Here is a 25608-nt window from a genome sequence, read left to right as displayed (position 1 = left end):
TTGAGGAGAAGGATTACCGCTGGAGTGAGGCGCACCTTCTGTCCAAGTGAGCTGTTGTTCTCTGCTCTGCTCCCTGGCATGCTGGATGAGACAGGAGTCATGGCCGCCAGACCGAGAAACCTGTGTTTGGGCCCATTGTCAGATAGGGAGCGCCTGGGATCCTGGACATCCCCAGAGAGGCCTGACAGATGTGCTGGGAGGTTGGCACATGGCTGAAATCCCCTGCTGTGACTCCATGCTGTGTGGTCCTGGGAACGTTGGCGTACTGTGCTGCCTGCTCTTGGGGAAGTTGGAGCCAGGGGCCTTGCATGAAGGGAGGTAAAGGAGGGCCTTGGGACAGGGCTCTCTTGTTGAATTTGGTCCTCCGTGAGGGCACATAGATGCTGGAGGCTGCTGGCGGGTGGCTCAGCGCCAGATGATATGATGTAGCTGGGACTGACCTCCCTTCTAGTCTACCCTGTCTGCTGTTCATTTTGCCCTCCTCCTTATACCTTTTGGAGAAGGGCTACTGGGAGAGGGCCTTGTGCATGCTTGGAGGCATGAACTAGTGTGCTATGGCCATTTGCCATCATCTCTGGGCTCCATCATTATTTTTGAGGACTCTTTTGACCCACTATCCACCTCTTGATGCTCTGGTTGCCACCGGAATACAACAGCTTGGCCTGTTGCCCTGGTAATTGGGGGAGAGGGTTCCTCAGTGTTGAGACCCTGGTGTGGCGGATGAGAAGATTGTTGCTGGCACTACACCTTGCTGAGTACTAGGTGGCTGGCCTGCCAGCTGAGGCAGTGCCTTGTGGAAGACTCTCTCCTATGAGCCGAAGGACTGCACAGTGGGTGACGACCTACTGGCCTCAGCGTTCCAGGGCTGGTGTGGTGCCGGGTGAGTCGGCACAATGGTGAAGCCACGTCATATTAAACCGCCGGTGACTCCCTTGCCACACCTGGATGACAATGTGGTGTCTCCTTTGGCTGCTGGATCTGGCCCTGGGGTGCCCTGCACCTGGCTGTGCTGCCTGCTGCTCCTGACCCAGGCTGCATAGCACAAATCCTAGAGGCGTTCAATGCCTCCAGATTATCAGTTGATTTCAAAATGAATGCTGTGGCCATTGTCGTGACTCTTCTCCAAGAGGATCAACGTAAGCTGCAGTACGGAGTTGCCACCATGGAGTCGGCCATAGAGCAGCTTCAGCACCAGGTGGCAGTTCCCCAGTTTAGGTAGGGTCCGGGAGCTTACGGATCGACTCCATATTCTCGAGGAAAGGGCCGAGGATGTGGAAGGCCGCGCTCGGCGAAGCAATATCAGAGTAGTGGTCTCCTCCACTCATGCTCGGGCATCACAAAAATGGTCACAAAAGTCCTGAAGCTCTTGCAGATCTTGGAAGAGCAACTTCAAACAGTCAATCTGCCTTAGTTTCCGCCAACTCTGAGAAAGCTTCTGATAAGGAATTGGCACTGGGGGGCGCCGCGGCTATCTAAAAAAGGGACCGAGGTTTTTGCTTCCGACTCAAGTAGCGATAGAGCCACTCCTGAACTCCTTAGTAGCTCCGAGGATGAGGTGGAAGTACTGCTGAAAATCTAGTCGCAATCTGCTGATGATATCTTTTAAATAAAGACAAGGGCCCATGGTTCTTACCTGGAGAAAACTGCATCCTACATTTCACTGTACATCCAGATGCCATTTGTTGAATTCGGGCTCCTGTGGGACCCCACAAATGTGCTGACTGAATTGCTGAAGGTTATTGCCCCACCTCTTTTTTATTCCTCTTGCTTGATTCACGATAGGCAAGCTAGATGTTCATATGATTCCCCTGGGGGCCTGTCTCTTCTGTGTTATGACTGTTGTTGCCTGGGCACCGTGATCCGTTCTTATGAGCAGCATCGTTACTCCGCCCCCTTGACAACATTTGTTCTTTCCTCTATTTTCCTTCTTCCCCCTTACACCCTTCCTTATCTTACCCTTCCTCTCTTTCCCCACTGTTATTGTATTGCCCTTGCTTTTATTTGTTGCTTCAATTGGACAGGGTGTGTTTTTTTTTCTTCCAGCCTTGGGTGGGGAGACTGTTTTATCATTGTTAGGTTGTTCTACTTTTACAAGCTTTTTCATACCTACATAAGTGACTGATACCATTGTATTGCGAGACATTGGCTTAATAATTCACCATGGCATTGGATTGTTTGTGGGTTGATCCGTAATTCATGTGGCTGTGCTGATGTACTGCAGTAGATGAGGTATCCTTGCTCCCCCTTCCCCCTCTACCGACTACCATGTAGCGCCATGTCTAGTTTGCATACATTTACTTTTTTGACATGGTATGTTTGGGGTATGGGATATCCTGCTAAAAGACTATGAATACATTCATACCTCAGTGGGTGCAATATTCATATTGCCATATTGCAGGAAGCCTATCCCACTCAGGTGAAAGGTCAACGTTTGCAAGTGCGTTGAGGGGTCAACTGTATTATACCACATTTTCTGCATTCTCTAGAGTGCTGCTTACCTGGATTAGGGAAAAGGTCCTCTTTCAACTTGAAACCCAGAGAGTGGATTCAGAGGGGAGGTATGTTTGTATCTCACCTGAATAGGTCTCCTAGTCACATTCTGGGCCTTTATGCACCCAACACCGGGTAGGTTACCTACCTGCATTCAGTGGATGGCTTTACTGAATCCTCCTTATCGTAGCCTCTAGTGCTAGGAGGGGATTTCAATTGTGTGCTGGATACTTCCTTAGATAAGTGCCACCCCCTTTACCAGGCTTACTTTTCCATGCCATGTCTTCAGCCCTGCACTCCTGGATAAAAGCCTGGAATTTGACCGACGCTTGGTGTGTGATCCACCTGTTGCTGCTAGAATACGACCACTTCTCTCTCATTCATGCCTTACACACATGTAAAGATATGTTTATGGTCTCACCACACCTCCTGGGTTCGATGCTGGCCAGGATACCATCAGGTCATTGTGCCCTTTTGCTTACTCTACTCTGGTGCCCCTTGCGGGCCAGAATCCCTATGTGGAACTTTCAGTGCTCAGCGTACCACAACACAATTGAGGAGGAGATCCGGAATATCTTTACAGAAAATTCCGGCTCTGCATCCAGCCCCCTCATCAGATAAGATGCATTTAAAGTGTATTTTAGTGGGGATATGTCTTAAGACATCAACTGGAGTTTGCTTGGTCCTCCGTGCTCAGTTAGACCAGATTGAGTATGATTTACACACTACATCTGATACCTTGTCTGAGCAGTATTGGGGACTCACACCGTCTTCTTGTGCAAAAGCACCGGCATCATTCCGAAGTATGTACACAATTATCACACCATGATTATGGCATGTATATGGCTACCAGGCATGCGGAAGGGGATAGAGCCTGAAGACTACTTGCAGGGCTCCTCCGGCCAGAGACTCAACACCATCCCATTGCCACAATCTTTCACCCTGATGGCCATAAAGTACACAGGCAAGTGGTCATTAATGCAGTATTTGCCATGCATTACCCAACATAGTATGATCAACTGGAGGGCTCGGATGTGGAAGTTCTGAATCGCTTCTTGCACAATACCCTTTTGGTGGTGTTGGACCCTGATGACCATTTGGAGATAGAGGTTCCCATTACAAATCACAAAATCAATGTTGTTATTTAGCAGTTAGCCTCTGGTAAAACAAAGGGCACTTATGGTCTGGCATTAAATTTTACAAATGCTTTTAGGAGGACCTCACTAAACTCTTGGTAGTGATGTATCAGGCTGCATGGGAGGAAGAACCTCTACCACACTCCTCCAGAGAAGCCCTTACCCCATTGCTTCCTAAAGATGTAGGTGACCCACTGGACAGGGGTTCATATCACCCGTTGTTCACTTGTAACTTAGATTGCAGAATCCTTGGGAAAATAATAGCCAATCGTATCCTTCCGTGGCTGTCCATCTTGATCCATCAAGATCAGTTGGAATTTATACTTGGGCTAGTCAGCTAATATAAGGCTGCTTTTTCATATTCTGGATTGTCTTCCTGCACAAATGACGTGGGCTGTGGCACTCTTCATTGGCATGGAGAAGGCTTTTGATAGCCTCTCCTGGACTTCCTTGCTTGCCGGGGTGAAGCGCATGGGCTTTGGGCATTCCACTGTGTCGTGGATTTGTATCCTTTACTCTGCCCTGTGTGTGGTGGTCAGGAGTTCTCTGATCCTTGGCCCATACGCTGCAGTACCCGTCAGGATTGTCCACATTCACCATTACTCTTTGCTCATGCCATAGAGCCCCTAGCTTGTGAGATATGTCTGCTTGGTGATAAGCATTGACTGCTGATAGCCACCCATACGCATTCATGTCCCTTTATGCGGCCAACCTCCTTCGATATCTCCAGGACATTAACTCTGTGTTGAATTCAGTTATGCAACTCCTAAACTACTTTGTTCATTTTCTGGATGCCATGTTAATGTGCAGAAGTCCTGTATCTTTCCTTTGTTAGACACATATGCTGCTCTGCTGGAGGAAGGCAGGCTGACCACTCACAAAAAACAATTTCTGCTAGACTAAATCAATGAAGAAAATAGATGAGCTAGTCGACATTTCGGTGTGGATGGCATGAGTCTGTAAGTCCATCTTCAGGACGGTGAAAGGAGATTTACAATTGACCCGCAAAGCCGGTCAAGCATATATCAAGAACCAGATACTTCACTATGTGTAAAAATTCCAGGTTACTAACGCCGGAACGGTAACTTGTTCAGTATGCTTGGGTGAATATCCAAGCTGGCCATTCAATAAAAGCAATCTCACGGGATTTGCTTATGCTGACACTCAGTTCAATCGAGCAACATGTACGGGGCAATGCTCCTCTGAATTACTGCTGCCTCCACAGACGGCATGTACATGTCGCTCGATTGAACTGAGTGTCAGCATAAGCAAATCCCATGAAATTGCTTTTATTGAATGGCCAGCTTGGATATTCACCCAAGCATACTGAGCAAGTTACTGTTCCGGAGTTGGTAACCTAGAATTTTTATACACATAGTGAAGTATCTGGCTCTTGATATATGCTTGACCGGCTTTGTGGGGCAATTGTAAATCTCCTTTCACCGTCCTGAAGATGGACTTATGGACTCATTAAGAAAATGACAAAGCTGTTCCTAGGGAGAGGACGCACCATATAAGGGGAGGACTGTTATGGATATTGGAGCCCTCACACAGCCATCAGGATATTGTGAATCACATACCCTTCAGGATGTAATGTAACATCATCGGGCTGCTCCTACGTCGGGTCGGCTGGTGCAATACCCGATGGGCTCTTGTTTAGAGAGCACTCTTATGGAGATCTTTTATATCCAAGATAGCCGATAGTTCAAATGGAAAGGTGGGGCTCGATGAGAATGTAGATGAATGTTAAAAATAGGAGAGGAAGTACTATCTCAACAATTTTATTACGATGTCTCCTCACCTAATTAAAAATATGAGGTAAAAGTGTTAGTGACTCAGATCTATGTTCTTGGTTGCCAACACTGCCTCGTCATGGTCAACATGTTTCTCACTATAGCTGAGATGTGCTCAAGTGATTCATCAGATATTGTATAATAAGGGGGGCACCCAATATTCCCAACGCATCTGGGTGAAATAACTAACAAAAAACAGAGTGATGCAACGGAACAGATCAAAATGATATTTCTTTCAAAACATGAAGGGTACCATAAATTACTCCTTCACAGAAAATTACTTATATATTGAAATAAATCATCCATTAGTCATATCATTGTTCGGACACAGTTTTGCTCGATAAATCTCTTTTTATCAACATATCAAGACGATTTCAAATATTCATCTCATACAAAATTAAATAAGCAACAGTCCATTACTCGAAAAAAACATACAAAACAGAGGACATTTAATCCATTCCTTATTCCCCTACAAAAAATATATAATGGATGTAACCACTATTATCATAAGCATTCCATAGTATTAGAGTCGCCCCATGGGACAGTACTGGGGAAAGGAAAAAAGGTTTTACACCCCTAATGTAATTTATTGGTACTGTCTATGTCTCAATTCCATCAAAAGTTTAAATTCTTCCGGGGCTCCTAATATTAAACAATAGTCGACGCGTTTCAGCCCAACTTGCTTGGGGGCCTCATCAGGACTAGGGTATATAAGGATATATCTCCTGGAACAATATCTAAAATATAAACACAGACATATTTTACAATATGTACACCTATCTATATATGTACATAAATTATATACAAAATCACAACGATATGTAGAACCTCTCTAAGGGTGGCAGTATCAAGAAGTCACCACTTAACACCAATTGTGAAAATCAAATAATAAATGGAAAGAAACTACCACCAAAGAAGTACTGACACCCGTGCAGTAAGGTCTCAACTTTACCAGGGAAGCTATTAGAAAACCAACATCAGGCCAAACAAACACACGTGTAACATCTACAGATACGTCAAGACGCCATATACAAAGTACTTAAAAGTTACCAAAATCCGCAGCAAATCCAGTAGTCTCTTTAAGAAGCAGCCAAATATCTATGGCGAGAGAAATAATCTAAATAGAAAAATGGGGGACTAAATCAGTTTCTTTCTATTTATTATTTGATTTTCACAATTGGTGTTTGACACGCCGAGTCCGTGTCGCCCGTCGACCTACCCCGCACTTGTGCGGGGTAGGTCGACGGGCGACACGGACTCGGCGTGTCAAACGCAAGGAACTCCTTGCGCAACCTACCAGGGACTGCAGTGGCTTATCCTATGGAGTATATAGGGTAGACCGAGCCGCAGGTAACAATACCAGCTGTATATATGAATGCTTATTGTCTATCAAACAACCCATTCGGTATACACTTGTAGATAGAATTTTTTAAGGTCCTGATGAATCACTTGAGCACATCTCAGCTATAGTGAGAAACATGTTGACCATGACGAGGCAGTGTAGGCAACCCAGAACATAGATCTGAGTCACTAACACTTTTACCTCATATTTTTAATTAGGTGAGGAGACATCGTAATAAAATTGTTGACATTCATCTACATTCTCATCGAGCCCCACCTTTCCATTTGAACTATCGGCTATCTTGGATATAAAAGATCTCCATAAGAGTGCTCTCTAAACAAGAGCCCGTCGGGTATTGCACCAGCCGACCCGACGTAGGAGCAGCCCGATGATGTTACATTACATCCTGAAGGGTATGTGATTCACAATATCCTGATGGCTGTGTGAGGGCTCCAATATCCATAACAGTCCTCCCCTTATATGGTGCGTCCTCTCCCTAGGAACAGCTTTGTCATTTTCTTATTGTATCTTTGGGCACACTTAGCTGGACCTTTCCAAAAGCCCATTTGCCCCCCCCCCCCCTCTTTTGTTGACTTATGGACTCATGCCATCCACACCGAAATGTCGACAAGCTCATCTATTTTCTTCATTGATTTAGTCTGGCAGGAATTGTTTTTTGTTCCATTAGATTCTTTTCCTGCCGCTATATGTTTGAAATAGATGGTAGCACAAATGATTTGAAGGCTAAATTTCTGTATATGGGTTGTTTGCCTCTGCAATTGTGTTTTTGTTATCACAATTTGTACCCCCCTCTTTGTTTACCTTCATTAAATGAACAAGAAATTCAGAAACTTACACCTGTGTTGTAAATTGTTTAAGATATATTAAGTAAGATGTAATTGAGCAAATTGATGTTTATGATTTTTCAAAGGTTAGTTACCACTCAGGACTTAACCACAAAGTAATTTGCATAATTAGCTTCACTGAGCATCATAAATAAAATCCCTTGTAGGCACAGTTACCTTATACTTTTTGGAAGTGGCTCCTGTCAATATAACTTTATTTTGGCTATCAAAGCCATAAAAGTTCATACATAAATACATTTTAAATGTATATACAAAAACAAAAAGCACAAATGTTGCCAATAAAATGCAAGAACACATAAATAATGATATGTAAAGGATACTCAAAAGGCCCTATAAGTAAGTAGCACCAATATAAACAATAAACATATAATATAATAGTTAAAACCAACCTTAAAGGCAGTATTATACATATGCAAAAAGAGGGCCTTTCGCCGAACCCGCCACATAGCACCCAGAAATTTAGCAATTGCACAAGCATATAAGGGTTTACAGTCGGATCTGAGGATGGGAAGGGCGGAGCCATGACTGCTGGTGCCTAGCTGCCTAAAAAGAGGAGACAGCCTGACAACACAATCATCGACATATGCAGGGCAGGCAAAGAAAGCATGGGAAACAGTTTCCTTAGGGGAATCACACATTAGACAAACCATGGAATTAGATGCCACCCACTTATAAGTAAATGGTTTTAGAGGTAGAGTTCCCACTCTGAACTTAAAATACAGTTTTCTATCCAATGGCACTGTGATGATATCCCAAAACTGTTCATAACCACAGAATGATTTGAAGTCAAGAAGCTCTCTTGACAGTGTTGCATTAGCACCTTTATGGGCATCATCAGAAAATATTTTCGCTAAATAAAAATAAAGCTTTTTCAGAGTTTCTTTTGATGGACTGGGGGACTCCAATGAATTCGACCATAGATCACCCAAGCCAATAGAAACCCATGACTGTTTGATGTTATGTCTCCAGGGGCCGCATCACATTGTCCAAGATGGTGGTATTGCCTTGCCTCTTGTATTTATTTGCCAATGTCCCCATGTTTATCCCTTAGAAGGCATTTAGGGAGCTTAACACTTGGCTTTCTGACCTGACTTGGGCATCTGGCAGGCATCAGATTGTGCTGGAAGGATTGTTACTCCCTCTAGTGTCCGAGGGCCTTGCTGCTCCTGACTACGAGGCATATTACTTAGCCGGACAAGTATAGTGGATGATGACTTGGACCACGTCGGAACCCCTTTGGAGGCATGATGTTTCTAGCCTGTGGTTGACCGGCCTAGTGGTGGGTGATGAACTCAGCTGGCAGAGTTCATGGAGTTTTGCCCACTCTGTGGTACGCTTGTATTGCAGAGTTTCACAAAACTCCACCAGTTTTCTCATGAGAGAGATATTTTGGGTCCCCTATTGTGATTTTTGGGTGCTAGAATGCCACCTGTCAAGATTTTCTCAATGTGGGCAGTCACGTCAGTGCTCGACTGTTAGTGTTGAGAAAGTTGCCACTTGAGTAGAAAATCTAATCGAGTGGCAGAAAGAAGCAGTGCCCTCTGGTGCATGGTGCAGTGTGAGCTGATTTCAATCAATCAATCAATCAGGGGATTGTAAAGCGTGCTACTCACCCGTGAGGGTCCTAAGGAGCTGGATGGGGGGTGGAGCCACTCTGTTCAGTGGCAGAGCCAGGTCTTGAGTGTCTTCCTGAAGATGGTCAGAGAGGGGGTGCATCTGATGTTGATCGGGAGCTCGTTCCAGGTCTTGGCCGCGATGTAGGAGAAGGCTCTTCCACCTGTTCTGGCTCTGCGGATGCGCCGGATGTTGGCGAGGGCAACAGATTAGAGGTTTCTCTTGGGTACATGGAAGGAGATTCTCTCATTGAGGTATTGGAGTCCGGTGTTGTGGAGGCATTTGTAGGCGTGGGTGAGTATCTTGAAAGTTATTCTCTTCTCAACAGGGAGCTAGTGGAGGTTCCAAAGGTGTTGGGTGATGTGTTCGTGTTGAGGGATGCCGAGGATGAGTCTGGCTGCAGTGTTCTGTATGGTCTGGAGTTTGCCGATCAGAGACTTGTTGATCCCGCTGAAGAGGGCGTTGCCATAGTCCAGTCTTCTGGTTATGAGTGCGTGGGTGACGGTCTTCCTTGATTCGGAGGCGATGGCGTTGACCTGTCGGGTCATGGAGAGGGAGGAGTCGAGTAAGATGCCGAGGTTTCGGGCATTGTCCGTGGAGGCGGGCGTGGGACACAGTGCGGAACAAGCACCTGCCACAAAAAATCAGTACGATGTGCTGAATAACCCCTGCTCGCAGAATTCTGTGGAATCTTGCAGAGTTTTTATGTAACTCTGAGGAATTCTGTGGAGTGAAACTCTGCGAGTTTTGCCCACTCCTACCTACAGCCCTCAGAGATGTGCGAGGGGACTCGCCACGCAGTGCGGTTGTTCCACTGCGCCTTTGGGTGGTCAGGTACTGCTGGATCAGGTATCTCCGGTACCGACATTGTAAAATAGCATACTCACTGGATCTTCACCTATGGGTGCTGCCGGGTCTCGCTGAGCTCGGCGGTCGAGTAAATCAGGTTCACTGGCAACTCGCAGACATAGACTCAGTGGGGCAACTCTTTGCCTCTGAGGGTGTCCTTTCATTTGATGAGCTATGAAAGACTTATGATTTACCCCCTGGCCAGTTCTTGGAACACGCTGACTTGCTCCCTGGTTTGCGCGCTCTCTGGGGTGACTCCGACTCTGAGCCGATCACTGACCCCACGCTACAGATGCTGTTGATGTGGAGCCCTGAACATTATAGAGTCATCAATGTCTACAGCACAGTTTGACTCATTATTTTCCACTGGAGCGCAGAGATGGGGTCAGGACCTGCAATTGGATCTAACCGATAAGGGCTGGTCCAATATCCTTGATTATATCTAGTGGATTTCCAGCTAAGTCAGACTAACGTTTTTGCCATTTAATTATGTTCGAAGTACTTACTTGACCTCATCTCGGTTACACTGGATATTTCTGTCAGACCCATATGAGTGCCCTCACTTTGCGTCGGATCACACTGATTTTTTCCACATGACGTGGCAAGCCTCATGCTGCGCCCCTTCTGGACTGCTGCCTGTGACTCCTTTACCTGGGTGACCAGTAGTCGCCATATCAACATCCCATAAGCCTGCTTTGTTGGTTGGATGCCCCAGACTAAAACTGACAGAGTCGGGCCAAAACTAATCAACTTTGCTTCTGTACTGGCCAATCATGCCACCACGATGAATTGGAGAGCGAGGGAAGCCCCATCAATCCGTGCCTGGCAACTCGAGTTGCAACGTTGGACTCAGAGGAAAGATATTGTGATGTGTAGGCTGCAATATCAAGCAGGGCGGGGTGCACAGATCACTGGTTGGGATATTACATTGCTTGCCTTGGAGCTAGCTTCCGACCGGAGACCACCGTAAGCTAACAACTTCGTACTATGTGCACGGTATCTGTTTATGCTCCAGTGCACCTGGGTCATCAATTCCTGCAGTTGTGTCCGTGCAGCTTTTCTCTCTTTTGCACTGTAGTTCCCCTCTTATTTATAATTTCAAGAAGTTACGCTTCTGCATGCCTACTTATGTATTCCAACTCTTTTATGTACATGCATTTTAGTGTGATTGCTTACACTGCTGCCAATTGATGTATACTATTGCCTTGTCTCCCACTCTGCTTGTCAACTCTGCATTATGTCTCCTTTTCCCTTTCATTTTTTAGATCTCCTCATCATATGCTGTAATGGGTATCATGTCTAATTATACTGTTGTCCAGCCTGATGATCTTCTATGTACATTTAGCATTGTCTCAATAAAGAAAAATGTCAAATAAACAAAAAGTGGCATTTTCAAAACTGTAATTGAAAATCCGACGTCACCGTAAGCTAGGATTTTTCATTGCAATTTCAAAGACTCCAAACATTAGCTGGGTACATGTTCACATTTGTAAAACTTAAAATTACATGTTCAACTTTTTTAATAGACTGCACCCTGCCCTTGAGGCTGTCAATGGCCTCCCTTAAGTGTAACTTATATGTATTCAAAAGGAAGGTTTGGGCCTGGCAAACGGTTCATTTTGTCAGGTCGACTCGGAAGGTTACAAATGCACACACAGGCTCTTCAATGTCATGTCTGAGACATGTTTAAAGGGCTACTTAGGTGGGTGGCACAATCAGTGCTGAAGGCTCAGTATTAGCATTTAATTTACAGGCCCTGGGCTCTTGTAGTGGCACTTAACTGGGATATACAAGTAAATTAAATGTGCCAATTGGGTATAAGCCAATGTTACCATGTTGTAAGGAGAAGGCACATGCACTTTAGCACTGGCTAGCAGTGGTAAAGTGTCCAGAGTGGTTAGCAATGGTAAAGTGTCCAGAGTCCTAAGGCCAGCAAAAACGAATTCAGCGAAAACAGTAGGTTAGAAGGCAAAAAGTAAGGGGGAGACCACACCAAGAAGGCCAGTTCTAACAATCAATTTATATCACTGTTTTGAGAGGCATTTATTAAAACTGTTAATAAATGCCTCTCAGTATAGTGATATAAACTGATGTACTAAAGTGTAGAGCTCCCACATCAAAAGCATTCAAGATACTAGAGCACTTTAAAAAATGTAAGTGGAGGATGTGTGCATCCTGACATGAATTTTTTAAAAGTGATCCCTTGTATGTTTTTAACATGTGGGAGCATTTCACTTTAGTACATCAGTTTATATCACTATAATATTAACAGTTTTAATAAATACCTCTCAATAAAGTGATATAAACTGATGTGCTAAAGTGAATTGCCCCAGCATGATAAAAGTACACAAAGGGAGCACTTTTAAATACAAGTTTAGGTGCTGTGCCAGCCTGCAGTTTGTTTTTATTCTTTCAACAACAGTTCAAATAAGCAGGCTGGCAGGCATGATTAAATGCCTCCATCGCCCCCCCCCCCCCACCCATACGTCCTACTTACCTAGCAAATCCTGCCCTGGAACACGCAGGGTGGCCCACAACAGGATGTGCTGCTGCTGTCTAGTCCAGGAGAGGAGGCTTGAGAGCGCCAACAGTGCCCTCTCAGCCTCCGAATAAAATTATGTGCTATGAACAGATACTCTGTATATGATAAAGCACGTGCAGTGTTTCTGTTTACAGAATGCATGTGACGCGAGGTCACAGAGTCTCATGACTCTGTGACTGCAAATCACATGCCCACAATCCTTCACAGGCTGCATGCAACACCCGTTCCCAACATGTCACAGGTGACGAGTTGGGAAAGAGAGTTGCTTGCAGCCTGTGAAAATGATTGACAAGCAGTACCGGGAATACAGGGTTTATGCCATAGATGCCCGGGACTGCTTGTAAATATCACGCTGCAGCATGTCACACATGGATTATCTCTTCAGACCCCCGAAAATTGCAGGCCAGGGCTGGTGCTAGGTTAGCCCTTAGCCTGCTTAAGGATTTAGTTTTTTAAAGGATAATGTTGTGGGACATATGCTCACTAGAGCATGAGTCCCTCTCAAAAGTGCCTGGCTGCCTTACACTCATCACAGCAAGTGTGAGATGCAGCCAGACACGGAGGCAGCACCCGGCACAGGCTTAATGCCCTTATTTAATAAATAAAAAATAAAAACAACTTACATGGATGGCAATTGCTTTAGGCAATTACTATACAGATAACTTGAAAATTGAGGTGGGTGGCGCCCTGGCAACCTCTAGTGGCAGCCACTGCTGTAGAGGAGAGAGATGTCCAGGTGGAGGAGGAAGAAGAGATTCCACACCCCTAAAAAGAGTCCCTGATATGGAAATGTTTCAACATTTCATCAGGAGAAAAACAAAGGCAGAGTAGATATTGGAGTGCAACATCTGCCACAAGCAATCTTCGCGAAGAACTTGGAAAAGATACTCTCTTGGGACCATAGGCATGTGGAAACACATGTGAGCCATTCACCACAGCACCTGCCTCGAGCAAGATGGTGAACACTCATCAACATAATCAGCGCAAAGTGATGCTGCTAGGGACACTGCCCCAACAAACCTTTTGGAGCAGGGACAAGAGATCATCCCTGAACATATGAAGATGGTGATTTATTGTGGGAAGTGTAAAACTTGGTGGTAGTTGGGGAGCAGTGGACCTCTGCATGAGGGAGCACCAATGTCCCACACAGTAATTTATTTTTACAACTTCCAAGTTTTGATGCTCTTTTTTTCCAGTTTGAGAACAACTCACTGTTTAAAAAATAATTGCAAGAAATTTACCAAATGAAAAAAGTTTTTTTTAAAATGGTTCTTTTAAGAGCCATCTATTATGGTTTCAAAGATATGTGTTTTTATGTTTCGGTATGATTATAGTCTGCTACAGAAGTCTGTTCTTAATATTAAAACTCAAGCACATATACTAATAGATTTATTTTACAATTGTAAACATTTTGTGTTACTTATGAAAAGCATATCTGATATGAAAGATCTTTCTAATTTAACAGAAAGTACTTTTTCAGTTTTTTTATAATCAACAGTTATACAATGCAATACAATGCACGGCCTTGAATATTTTTGCATAAAGATGGTGTTCTTTGGGTCTTTACGGCCACAAAAATAGAGTTATCCAGGGAGTTAGATGCCATTCCAAATTTGCAATGACTTGTAAACATAGATTTGTGGCAAACTACTGCACCCTCTGAGGGTAGCGTAACAATGACAAATATTTTTATTCTCTTTTTTTGCACGTTTGCTATATTCTGCATTACATATACACAAAGGAATTAGCCTTAACTGATAATTTCATTGCACAAAGGGACTCCTTCTTGTACAAAAACGATCTTAAATAAAACGCAGACAATATTGCACCGCAAAGGTGTCTGTCTTGTGTACATAAAGTGTGAGAGTGCATTTAAAGAGTACAACAGTGCCCTTTCTTTAAAAATGTGAAAGAATATTGTACAAGGTGAAGACTGTCTGTAGTAGCGGATTGGCCACCTCCTTAGGCTTGAATGTGTAAATGAGTAGGTACTCTGTAAACAGTTGTGTACAGTATCAATACAATATAAAGTAATGCCTTAGCAACCTAAAAGAGCTTAGAGCCATATTCACTATGATTTTATGTCAGGGTTGTGTCACTTTCATGGGAAGGTCTAGATGCAAAATCCTTTCTGGCATTTACTAAGCCATGCAAAGTCGGTTTGTGTGGATTTATGTCGTGTAGCAAATACAAAGTAAAGCAGCACAGGGCATAATGCTGCCTTGCGTTACTTTGCATCAGGTAGGCATTACATAGGTGGATCATGGGTGTTCTCGTGCATCCACCCATGTATTTTAATGCAAACCCAGATTTACAAACACCTCTAAACCTTGTTTTGTGGTCAACTAGTGGGCATAATTTACAGAGGTGTAACAAGGAGAAAGACCTTAACTTCTCCTTGTTACTTCCTCTTTTTGTGTGTGCTGCATACTGCTTGCCTGGAGGGGGTGGGCTCTCCATGAAGACATCCATACCAGGCAAAGAGTAGGGGCTTTCACACCTAATGGGATGAGGCTGTCTGCGCAGAAACTGATGTGATACCTCGTGCATTGTCATTGTTAGCTCTTGACCCACTGGGGGGGATGTATGTCGTTACAACGCACACTTTTACAACGCATGCACTTACAGCGCATTTTTTACAACGCACAATCCATTACAACGCATGACATTACAACGCATGACACTACAACGCATTTTTAAAAACTACCTTTACAACGCATTCCATTACAACGCATACTACCATTACAACGCATACCATTACAACGCATAATATTAAATTGCATTTAAGGTAAGTATTAGATAGTATAGGGGTAAAAATAACTTTTCTAACTCCAGGGGGTGCAACAGTAGGGTAAGTGTTGGATAGTATAGGGGTAAAAATTACTATTCTAACTCCAGGGGGTGCAACAGTAGGGAAAGTGTTGGATAGTATAGGGGTTAAAATTACTATTCTAACTCCAGGGGGTGCAACAGTAGGGTAAGTGTTGGATAGTATAAGGGTTAAAATTACTATTCTAACTCCAGGGGGTGCAACAGTAGGGTAAGTGTTGGATAGTATAGGGGTAAAAATTACTATTCTAACTCCAGGGGGTGCAACAGTAGGGTAAGTGTTGGATAGCATAGAGGTAAAAATTACTATTCTAACTCCAGGGGGTGCAACAGTAGGGTAAGTGTTGGATAGTATAGGGGTAAAAATTACTATTCTAACTCCAGGGGGTGCAACAGTAGGGTAAGTGTTGGATAGTATAGGGGTAAAAATTACTATTCTAACTCCAGGGGGTGCAACAGTAGGGTAAGTGTTGGATAGTATAGGGGTAAAAATTACTATTCTAACTCCAGGGGGTGCAACAGTAGGGTAGGTGTTGGATAGTATAGGGGTAAAAATTACTATTCTAACTCCAGGGGGTGCAACAGTAGGGTAAGTGTTGGATAGTATAGGGGTAAAAATTACTATTCTAACTCCAGGGGGTGCAACAGTAGGGTAAGTGTTGGATAGTGTAGTGTAATATTATGCGTTGTAATGGTATGCGTTGTAATGGTAGTATGCGTTGTAATGGAATGCGTTGTAAAGGTAGTTTTTAAAAATGCGTTGTAGTGTCATGCGTTGTAATGTCATGCGTTGTAATGGATTGTGCGTTGTAAAAAATGCGTTGTAAGTGTAGTGCGTTGTAAAAGTTGCGTTGTAAAGGTTGTTCCCCCACTGGGGGCATTGGTGCCACCTGAAACATGAAATATCAGGTAAACACTTATTCTCTGTTTTTGATCTGTGCTTTCTTCCACTCAACGCCCCAGGCTATAACAAATCCAAGAGCCAGTGCTTTTTTGTAACTGGAAATGCTGGCCCCAGTCTGCGTCTGGTGGTCTCAGTGTGGTAGAACACTGATGCAAACCCAAGCTCTGTACTTAAGACCCCTGTAAAGTAACTGACCCTTGCTTCCATTTCCTACCGTCTAGCATGGCAGTGTGTGCGATAAGGAAGAGAGTACTGTATATTAGGTGTAAACTGCATCTGTTTGCCATATACCATATGTGAAATAACTTTAGAGAGCCAGAGACAGACAAGTTAATACACAAACCGATTACATAAAAATAATACATGTCACTGAAAAAGAAAATGGTTTGTGGGTGGTCTTTCTAATTCTCATTTTTTCTCTATAAAATTGTATCCATAAATTACTGCGTTTCTTTTCAGGTACACTTTGATGCCGACTTCTGTAATCTTGGGGTTCGCAGGAGGCCCTCTTTGGACTTCAAAATGCACATATCTTACAACAAGTGGCATCAGATATGCAGAGAAAAAAGGCAAAGACAAGACACACGTTGTGAACCTCTACTTTGGAATATTCTTCCTGTTGTTCCAGTCAGCAGGCGTATGGGGAAATCTCATCTCTTCTTTGATATTTAGTCAGAGAGCCGCTAATGGTAAAGATTGTGTGTGTGTATTTGTTTCATTATTACCACACAATTACTTCACTTAGAACAGGCTTCTCCAATGAGTAGCTCGTGGGCTACTGGCAGCTCACCAGCTACCTGTGAGTAGCTCTCCTTTGTGTAGCCCAGCCTGCTAACTTACAAGCTCGTTCTTGGTTAACTTGATAAATGTATATCAAAATTGAGAATATGTATGCAAGTCGGAATTGTGTGTATTTTCAAAACTATTTGGTTGGTGTCTGCAAAAAAATAGCAGAATTTTTAAAATTCATATTTGAATATTAAAATAATCCGGCACAGGGAAGACTTATTACTAATATAATCACACTGACAAAGACGTTTTTTTTACATTAATGCTGGCAACTCTGCCTGGTGCACCAAGCCGATCACTGCTAGAAGCCTTACATATGTGGCCGTAATCTTGTCTAGCATGGTCACTATTACAACACTAATAGTACCAGTAGCTCTGGATGGTTTTCATTGAACTTAAGTAGCTCTTTTTACTAAAAAGGTTGGAGACCCCTGATGTATTGTATCAGGGCACAATGCACACAATTCCTTGAATTAACAAAGCCAGCTCAAATGGCTGCCCGAATGGAAAGTCCCAATTTGTAATGCACAAAAGGGCCTTACAATTCATAACTACTCTTGATAATCATGATACGCACTTTGTGAAACCTTGAAAATTTCAAATAAAAAGGAGAGGCAATGGAGTGTTTTTTTCTGTAATTTATTATATAGCGCAAACTTGACTTGAAGGTAATAGAGCGCTTTACATGAGCACCAGCTACATTGTACAAGGAAACATTCATTTTTTTGGGGCATGGGAAGATTGAGTGATTTTCCCAGAATCACGGGATGTAGAACCCAGGGGGATATGTACAAGAAAATGTCGGACCGCAGTGTAACGTCAAATTTGGCAACGCTAAGCTCCGACATTTCCAAAATGCAGGGATGAGATGAAAGTTCAAAAATACGGTGCACCCCTGCATTTCGCCTAGTGCTGGCACTAAGAAAGCTGCCTAGCTACAGCGCAAGCACCCTTGCGCCATGTTGCAAGGTTGCCTGCGCTGCAGGGTTGATTGTTTATGTGCAGAAAGGGACACTGAATGCAGCACACATAGAAAGAGCAAAATACAAGGAGAAATTATTAATTCTTAACGTATTGCTATCCTAAGACCAGGTTTTACCTGACCTTAGTTTTTGGTGCTGCCCCATCTTTGTAAGAATGGGGCAGCGTAAAAAATCAATGGGTGGTGCGGTGGAAAGCCCAATGCAACACCAATTGCCTGCCCTTTGCCGCAGCGGACTGCTGCGGAAAGGGGCATGTTTACAATGTGGCATTAAGCCATATTTAGTGACTTAACGCCACCTTGTAAACACGGGGTATTGAGCAACGCCACCGGATCATCAGAAAAAGTGACACTTCGTTGGCATTAGGGGCTTATAAATATGCCCCACAATTCCCCAGTCACACTGCTGGCAGCTCTGGTTGTTATGCCACATCCTTTCAGGGGGTTTGCTCCCCCTTAGGACTCACCATGGAATGCACAAATTATTTGCAACATCGAATGCAGTCGAAAATCAAGACATGGTACCAAATGCAGAGAGCAGCCAGCAACCATTCACAAAGTGTAAGTCAATAGCTAACAATGGACATTCTGCGTTTGCAGTCTTCTAACACTGGGAAGACTATACAGCTTTCCCAGATACTCCTGCATGCTCTCCCCAATGTCTAATTCACAAAGTGCCATTAAAGGGGGCGATCCAAATGGTGCCACATTACAAACCTGAATGCTGGGAGAGGTCTGCTGTCCCATTCAGACCTCGGTCCAGTCATTCACTAATGTTCATATTGAGGTGCAAGAAAGTGCCCATCTATTAATAATAATGAGTCAGGCAGTTTGCATCACACGGCGAACAATGCCTTTCTGCTGGGATGGATGACAGAATCCCTCACAGCAAAAATGGTGTGGCTGCTTGTAGCACATCACAAAAGCAAAGCTCTGCAAGCAGCTTCTTTGTGCATCATGTGCCATGAGTAGTTTACTTGTTTCATTGATGAAAAATTCGAATATTTAATGAACAAACATTTTAATCCAAACATCTCTGCCTTTGTAACTGCCACCATTAAGGTGTTGCACTGCAATGCCCTGTAAGAATATCTTCCCATATAAAATGTGTGTCCTAAAAATGTGCTAGAAAAATATCATCCCGTTGGGTGTGTATTTTATATTATTAACTTCACTTTGATGGTAATTTTGTAACCAATATTTAGGATACCTTATTTATGGCAGAGTATGTTTCTGTAGGTAAACATTCTCACAGTCAACCCACTATGACCACTGTAGCTTTCCTCTTAAGTGCTTCCGGATTAGGCACCACAGAAAAGATAAGTCATGGTGTGTGGGTCCTGCCACATGCATTAGTACTCACTGCCCGATCTACACGCCCTCCATCGAGTACCTCTATCCATGAAGACCACGCAGAAGCAAAATAAGAAATCACCATTTCTGAAATTCCATTAATGAAGAAGTCCTCTTAAGCAATTCAGTTTGTAGAGTAATACCATACAAGTCTGTTCAGTCATCCATTTATCTGTTCATTCATATCATTCATCAATTCAATTTTATTGATTTCCAGTAATTACTTTCCCATCATTTGTACTTTCACATCATCTGTGCACAAGCAAACAGAAAATACTGTCATTAGCAGGGCAAGAGGAAGCTGAAACAGGTGGATGGTTGCACCTCCGTCTTGTTTGAGAAACAAGAGATTTGTGTGTGTGTGTGTGTGTGTGTATATATATATACATCTTTTTTTATTTTTTTTATTATATATATTTTTTTTCTTAAAAAATATTTTTTACATTGACAGCTAAACCATTCAGAAGAGATTCTAGGTACAATGGCTTTCTACTTGGTCCACCTCATTCCTGAGTCTCAAATGTGTCCATCTGTATTGGAATAGAAAAACAGTTGTACAACAGGGGTGTGCGTTCTATCACTGTACTGAGGACAGTGCAGGTGTCAACTGCTTCTCGTAATCATGATCAATTGGGCACTGCATTTATCCAACCAGCCCAGGATTATTTTGTTTCATTCATTTTATACAGACATCCAACCATGGGTGGTAACATTATATGGTTATCTTACTTTCAGAAAGTGATACATGAGTTTCTATTATGAATCTGGTGGATTGAAGGTTGATTGACTTTGTTTTACACAATGTTTTATGATGTCTTAAAGATTATATTCTGCGTTAGCAATGCTGGTATCCCAAAGGTCATATGAAAACAAAGTCTTGTGTTTAACAATGTTTTAAAGTGACCTTTACATTTCTAATGGCTTCATTTGCATTCTCCAGGGACAGGACTGAACTACACAAACTGTGGAGCTGTCAATTGCCCAGAACTGAGCATTAATGCTATTAATTCTACAGAAACAGCTCGACCATCAATTCATTTAATTTACACTTTGATGGGAGTTTATACAGGTACGTGCTTCTGCAGGTACTTAAGATAAGTCTGTAACGTTGCTTAAATAAATGTTATTACCCATAGAGAGAGAATAACAACTTCTGAAAATTGTAACCGAGGCTCGTTGTTCCTTAGCAGAGAAATCACAAGTCCTTCCTTCATCGTGTTTCACGGTAGAAAAAAACGGATCAATTTGAACTGTTGTGAACTTTTAAAATGACTGGCAAGACATAAATTAAAGAAACAAGGTTTTTTAGTTAGCACAGATACAATACCTTAAATGAACTCGACTTCTACACTTCTTGAGTCATGGGTAAAATATTATGAAAATGATGCCTAAAATAGAGTTTTAAGTGTTGAGGTAAATTGTTTATGAAAAGGCACAATGTTGACCCATGCCCAACCGTCTTGCCTGGCAAACATGAAAAAATTTGTTTACAGTAATGATCCCAAAGAACTTTGAGATTTCTTGCCAAAAGAAATGTAACTTCAACAAGATTTAAGAAATCCACCCTACTCAAAAGAACCCTGGCTGATCAATATGGTACATATGGAAGGATTTTCTATCGGATTCCTTTTGTACAAATATTGAGAACATTTGTGTTTATCTGTTATCTGTTATCTGTTTAATTTGCTGGTTAATGGTTACCTAATATTTTGGCCTGGACTACAGATATCTGTAACTGTCAGCTGACAACACCTCTTGCTTCCAATACAAATTACTTATATATTTAGAGAGGGTATTGGATCAAACCGATGCTCATGATTGGATTGCATTGTTGTCCGTTTCAGGTGGCTTGTGTTTGTCCCACCCATGAGCATTTAAGTTTTACTATGCTTTTGATTGGATTTGCTGTATGGCTCCAATGCAAACATCAGGCAACTATCCCTCCTTTTTCTGGATACCCACCCAAGTTTGATTTTTAATAATATCTAGTGTTCCATTTAATAAAGGTATTTCTCAAGGTACACTAAGGTATTTTTAAGTTTACGCCTGGATCCCCATTTCTGTCGGTGTTGTCCAGTAAGATTTATGTAAGAACTCCCTCCTTCTAGTCAGTCTTTGAGGAGGTTGAGTCCGCCTTGGTGGCACTGTCCTACCGGAGTGGGGATAGGACTCCTATGATGAAGCATGAAACTAAAAAGTGTGTGAGTTTTCCTCTTCCACTAAGGATGACTTTGCACAGACAGTAATCTAAGGTGAAGCTCTTTTTAGTCTATAAACATGTAAGTGCCAATAATCTTGGAGCATTGATTACACGGCTTATCATTCTTTTATAAGTGCCACCGTACTAATATTTTGTGTTAGGTATAATGTAAAGGGACGTACAGTGTCATACCCTTCCCTTCTCCTTCAATTGTGTTTCCATTCTATGTTATGGGCCAGCCACTTATTTCACTCTGATCCCTCCATACTCATCGGTTTCCTTGCCACCTGTAATTGTTTGTTTTGTTACAAAGCTATACATGTTTTGATATTTTAGAGAAATGGTGGTGAAATTTAAATTACGCTGGCATAGTTTGCAAAAAGTTAGGAATTGTGAGTTACCCTTGTAATGTAAAATGCCAAAATTATGCCATTACGCCAATCCACGTAATTAAGCACAAAGTGGCAGCTTTACAAATGCACAGGAACAGCAGAACGCAAGCAGCTGTTATTCATGGTACTTGTTTTTTTGGACTATTTTTTCGAGTGAAATGTGTTTCTAGGGCAAAACTTAAAGAAATGATGCAGTTGGTGCTTGGTGACAGATTTGCATTTCACGCAATTCTGTGTGGTTTTGCATAATTTTGCTGAAATGTAACATAATTAGGTGGAAGCAAATTATGTACATTTCTCATACCCCTACTCTTTTTCTAAAGTCTGTGCTGCTTGTTGTTTTATGAACAAGGGTAATACTGCTCATTAACCAAACTGAACTGAATGTAGAAATGTCCTATCACTTACCGGTAATCTTCATTACTCCGGGTCCCGTAGTCCTTGACACCGTCATGGACTAGTGAGATGTAACTATCTCGCTGACAGAAAAAGAACGAAGGAATGCTGGACCTACCCTTCCCCCTCCCACTGGGAGTACATAAGGAGTACCGTCCCAGCATTCCTCCTGAAATACCAAGCCATAATGAAGGCCGGCAGACAGGGAGGGAGGGAGGGAAGTCATGACGGTGTCGAGGACTACGGGACCCGGAGTAATGAAGATTACCGGTAAGTAATAGGACATTACCCCCAGGTCCCTCCGTCCTCGACACCGTCATGGACTAGTGAGAAATACCAAAGCAAACCCCGGCATTCATACTAGAAAACACAACAAACCACCAGGACAGCAAACAAACCCAGAGATTTATTGGAATAAAGCAGAAAAACAATCAGGAGCGAACAGAGCTCAACACCCCCAATGCAAAACCTCCATCATCCCCCAACAGATTGAGAAGGCGATAATGCCTGATGAAGGTATTGGAAGAGGCCCACGTGGCAGCCCTACAAATCTCAGAGAGAGGAACACCCTGAACCTCCGCCCAAGAAGCAGCCACCCCTCTCGTAGAACGACCCTGAACCCCCAGAGGAGGAGGAGAACCAGACAGAGAGTAGGCCAAGGAAATGACTTGCTTCAGCCAACGGCCGATGGACACAGAAGAAGCCTTACTCCCAAGGGAAGCCGCACCAAAGGAGACAAAAAGGGAGTCCGATTTGCGAAAAACCGCCGAACGGTCCAGATAAATGCGCAAAGCCCTGCACACATCCAACAAAGACCACTGGGGACCACCAGGAGAATCCAAAACAGAGCCCAGGGCAGGTAAAACCAACTCCTGACACCTGTGAAATTGCGAAGAAACCTTCGGTACAAAAGAAGAATCCAGTCGGAGCACCACACCCTCCTCCGTGAAGGAAAGAAAAGGAGGCCGAGCCATCAAGGCTCCCAACTCCCCAAGACGACGAGCAGAGGTGACCGCCACCAGAAAAACCACCTTGAGAGTCAGAAATTTTAAGTCCACCACATCCAAAGGTTCAAAAGGAGGACCGATTAAAACTCGCAGGACCAAAGGCAAATCCCACAGGGGAAAAGAAGGACGAGGAACAGGCCGAGAAACAGCAAAACTGCGAAGAAGACGAGAAACCAAGTCCTCAATATCCGAAAGGTTCCCCCACGGGGAACGAAAAGCCCGAACAGCGGCCCACTGTGCCCGCAGAGTAGACACAGCCAAACCCTTCTCGAAACCTTCCCACAAAAACTGAAGGACAACCTGCAAGGAACAGTACAAAGGGGAGACCCCCAACGTTGAACACCAACGGTCAAAATTACCCCAATGCCTATCATAAGCCTTAAGGGTGGAAGGCCGCCGGGAACGCTGAAGAGCCACCGCTAAATGTTCCGGGAAACCGCGCCGTCTCCAACCCTGCCTTTCAACTTCCACACCGACAACCGCAACCGGAGAAGCGACAGGGACGGGGAAGACCGAAGTGGAGACGGAGACAGGGGAAGAAACCAGGGACCCTGCACCGCCAAAAGACGCACCGTCGGAAACCAAGACCTCCGAGGCCAAAACGGCAGGACCGCCACCACCTCCCGATCCTCCTGACACAAACGGGCCAGAAACCTGGGAACCAGAGCCAGGGGGGGGAAGGCATAGAGGAGACGCGACGGCCACGGGAGAGACAGAGCGTCCACCCCCCAGCAACCCTCCTGCAGAAACCGGGAGCAAAACCGAGGGAGCTGAGCATTGTGCCGGGAGGCAAAGAGGTCCAGAAAGGGACGCCCAAACCTCCCGCACACAAGCCGAAACGCAACCGGGGTGAGAGACAACTCCAGAGAGTCCGGAAAGCACCGACTCAGGGCATCCGCCACAAAGTTGTCCACTCCCCGAAGATGAACCGCCGTCAGAGACAGCAGATGTCCCTCCGCCCAACAAAACAGGGGCACCACTATCGCATTCAAGGAAGCCGAACGAATCCCCCCTTGATGATTCAGATAAGCCACCGTCACCATGTTGTCGGACCGCACCAACACGTTCCGACCGAGCAACAGAGCCCGAAAACCCATCACAGCTCGGGACACCGCCGTGAGTTCTCTCCAGTTGGACGACCGGCGGCTCTCCAGGAGGGACCAACGACCCTGAAGGGAGTGAGATTCCAAGGTCGCCCCCCAACCCAAGGCGCTGGCATCCGATGTCAAGACCAGAGAAGGAGAAGACTGCAGGGGCAGACCCAAAGACAGATGATCCCTCACAGACCACCAAAGAAGAACCGGGAGGACCACCGGAGACACAGGAATAAGAACGTCCATGTCGCGGGACAGGGGATCCCAGAGAGACAGGAGGTACACCCAAAGGGGGCGCAGATGAAAACGAGCCCAGGCCACCGTGAAAACTGTTGCCGCCATCAGACCCATAAGACGCAACCAAAGGCGCACCGGAAAGGCACCCCCCACCCGGAAACGACGAGCAAGGGACACCAATGTCAAAACCCGAGGCTCGGGGAGGAACACACGGTTCAGATCCGAACGGAAGCGGGCCCCAATGAAAACCATGTCCTGCGACGGCGTCAGCTGACATTTGGGCAAGTTGATCAGAAACCCATGGGCCCGCAACGCCGAGCACACCACCTCCCTGGCCTCCAGCAACAGGACCCGAGATGGAGCATGGATCAACCAGTCGTCTAAATAGGGGTACACCATCACCCCTTGGAGATGAAGCCACGCGACCAAAGGCGCCACCACCTTTGTAAACACCCTTGGCGCCGACCGGAGACCGAAAGGCAACACCATGAACTGGTAATGACGCCCCTGAACACAAAACCGTAGAAACCTGCGGGATCGAGGATGGACCGCGACATGGTAATACGCATCCTGAAGATCGAGGGTACACATGAAGTGACCCGGCAGCACTAATGGAATCACCCTCTGCAAGGTCTCCATGCGGAAAGGAATCCTGGCCACCCATTTGTGCATGACCCGCAGATCCAAAATCAAGCGGAAACCCCCCGTGTTCTTTGGAACCAGAAAGACCAGGGAATAGAAACCCAACCCCATCTCCAACGGAGGAACCTCCTGAATGGCACCCTTCCGAAGA

General features: G+C 44.4%; 1 protein-coding gene across 1 annotated transcript in view; it reads left to right on the top strand.

Annotated features, from left to right (window-relative positions):
* Positions 1-25608, top strand: part of LOC146817888 (N-acetylglucosamine transporter UNC93A-like) — a 143542-nt gene that overhangs the window by 15936 nt on the left and 101998 nt on the right. The window contains exons 3-4 of the mRNA XM_085609261.1: positions 16825-17054; positions 20430-20558. Of these exons, the coding sequence (XP_085465387.1) occupies positions 16825-17054; positions 20430-20558 (359 nt within the window). The remainder of the gene's footprint in view (positions 1-16824; positions 17055-20429; positions 20559-25608) is intronic.

This window comes from Triturus cristatus, chromosome 6 (genome assembly GCF_964204655.1).
Source record: "Triturus cristatus chromosome 6, aTriCri1.1, whole genome shotgun sequence".
NCBI classification, from domain to species: Eukaryota; Metazoa; Chordata; class Amphibia; order Caudata; family Salamandridae; genus Triturus; species Triturus cristatus.
This window is presented reverse-complemented; position numbering and strand designations above follow the sequence as displayed.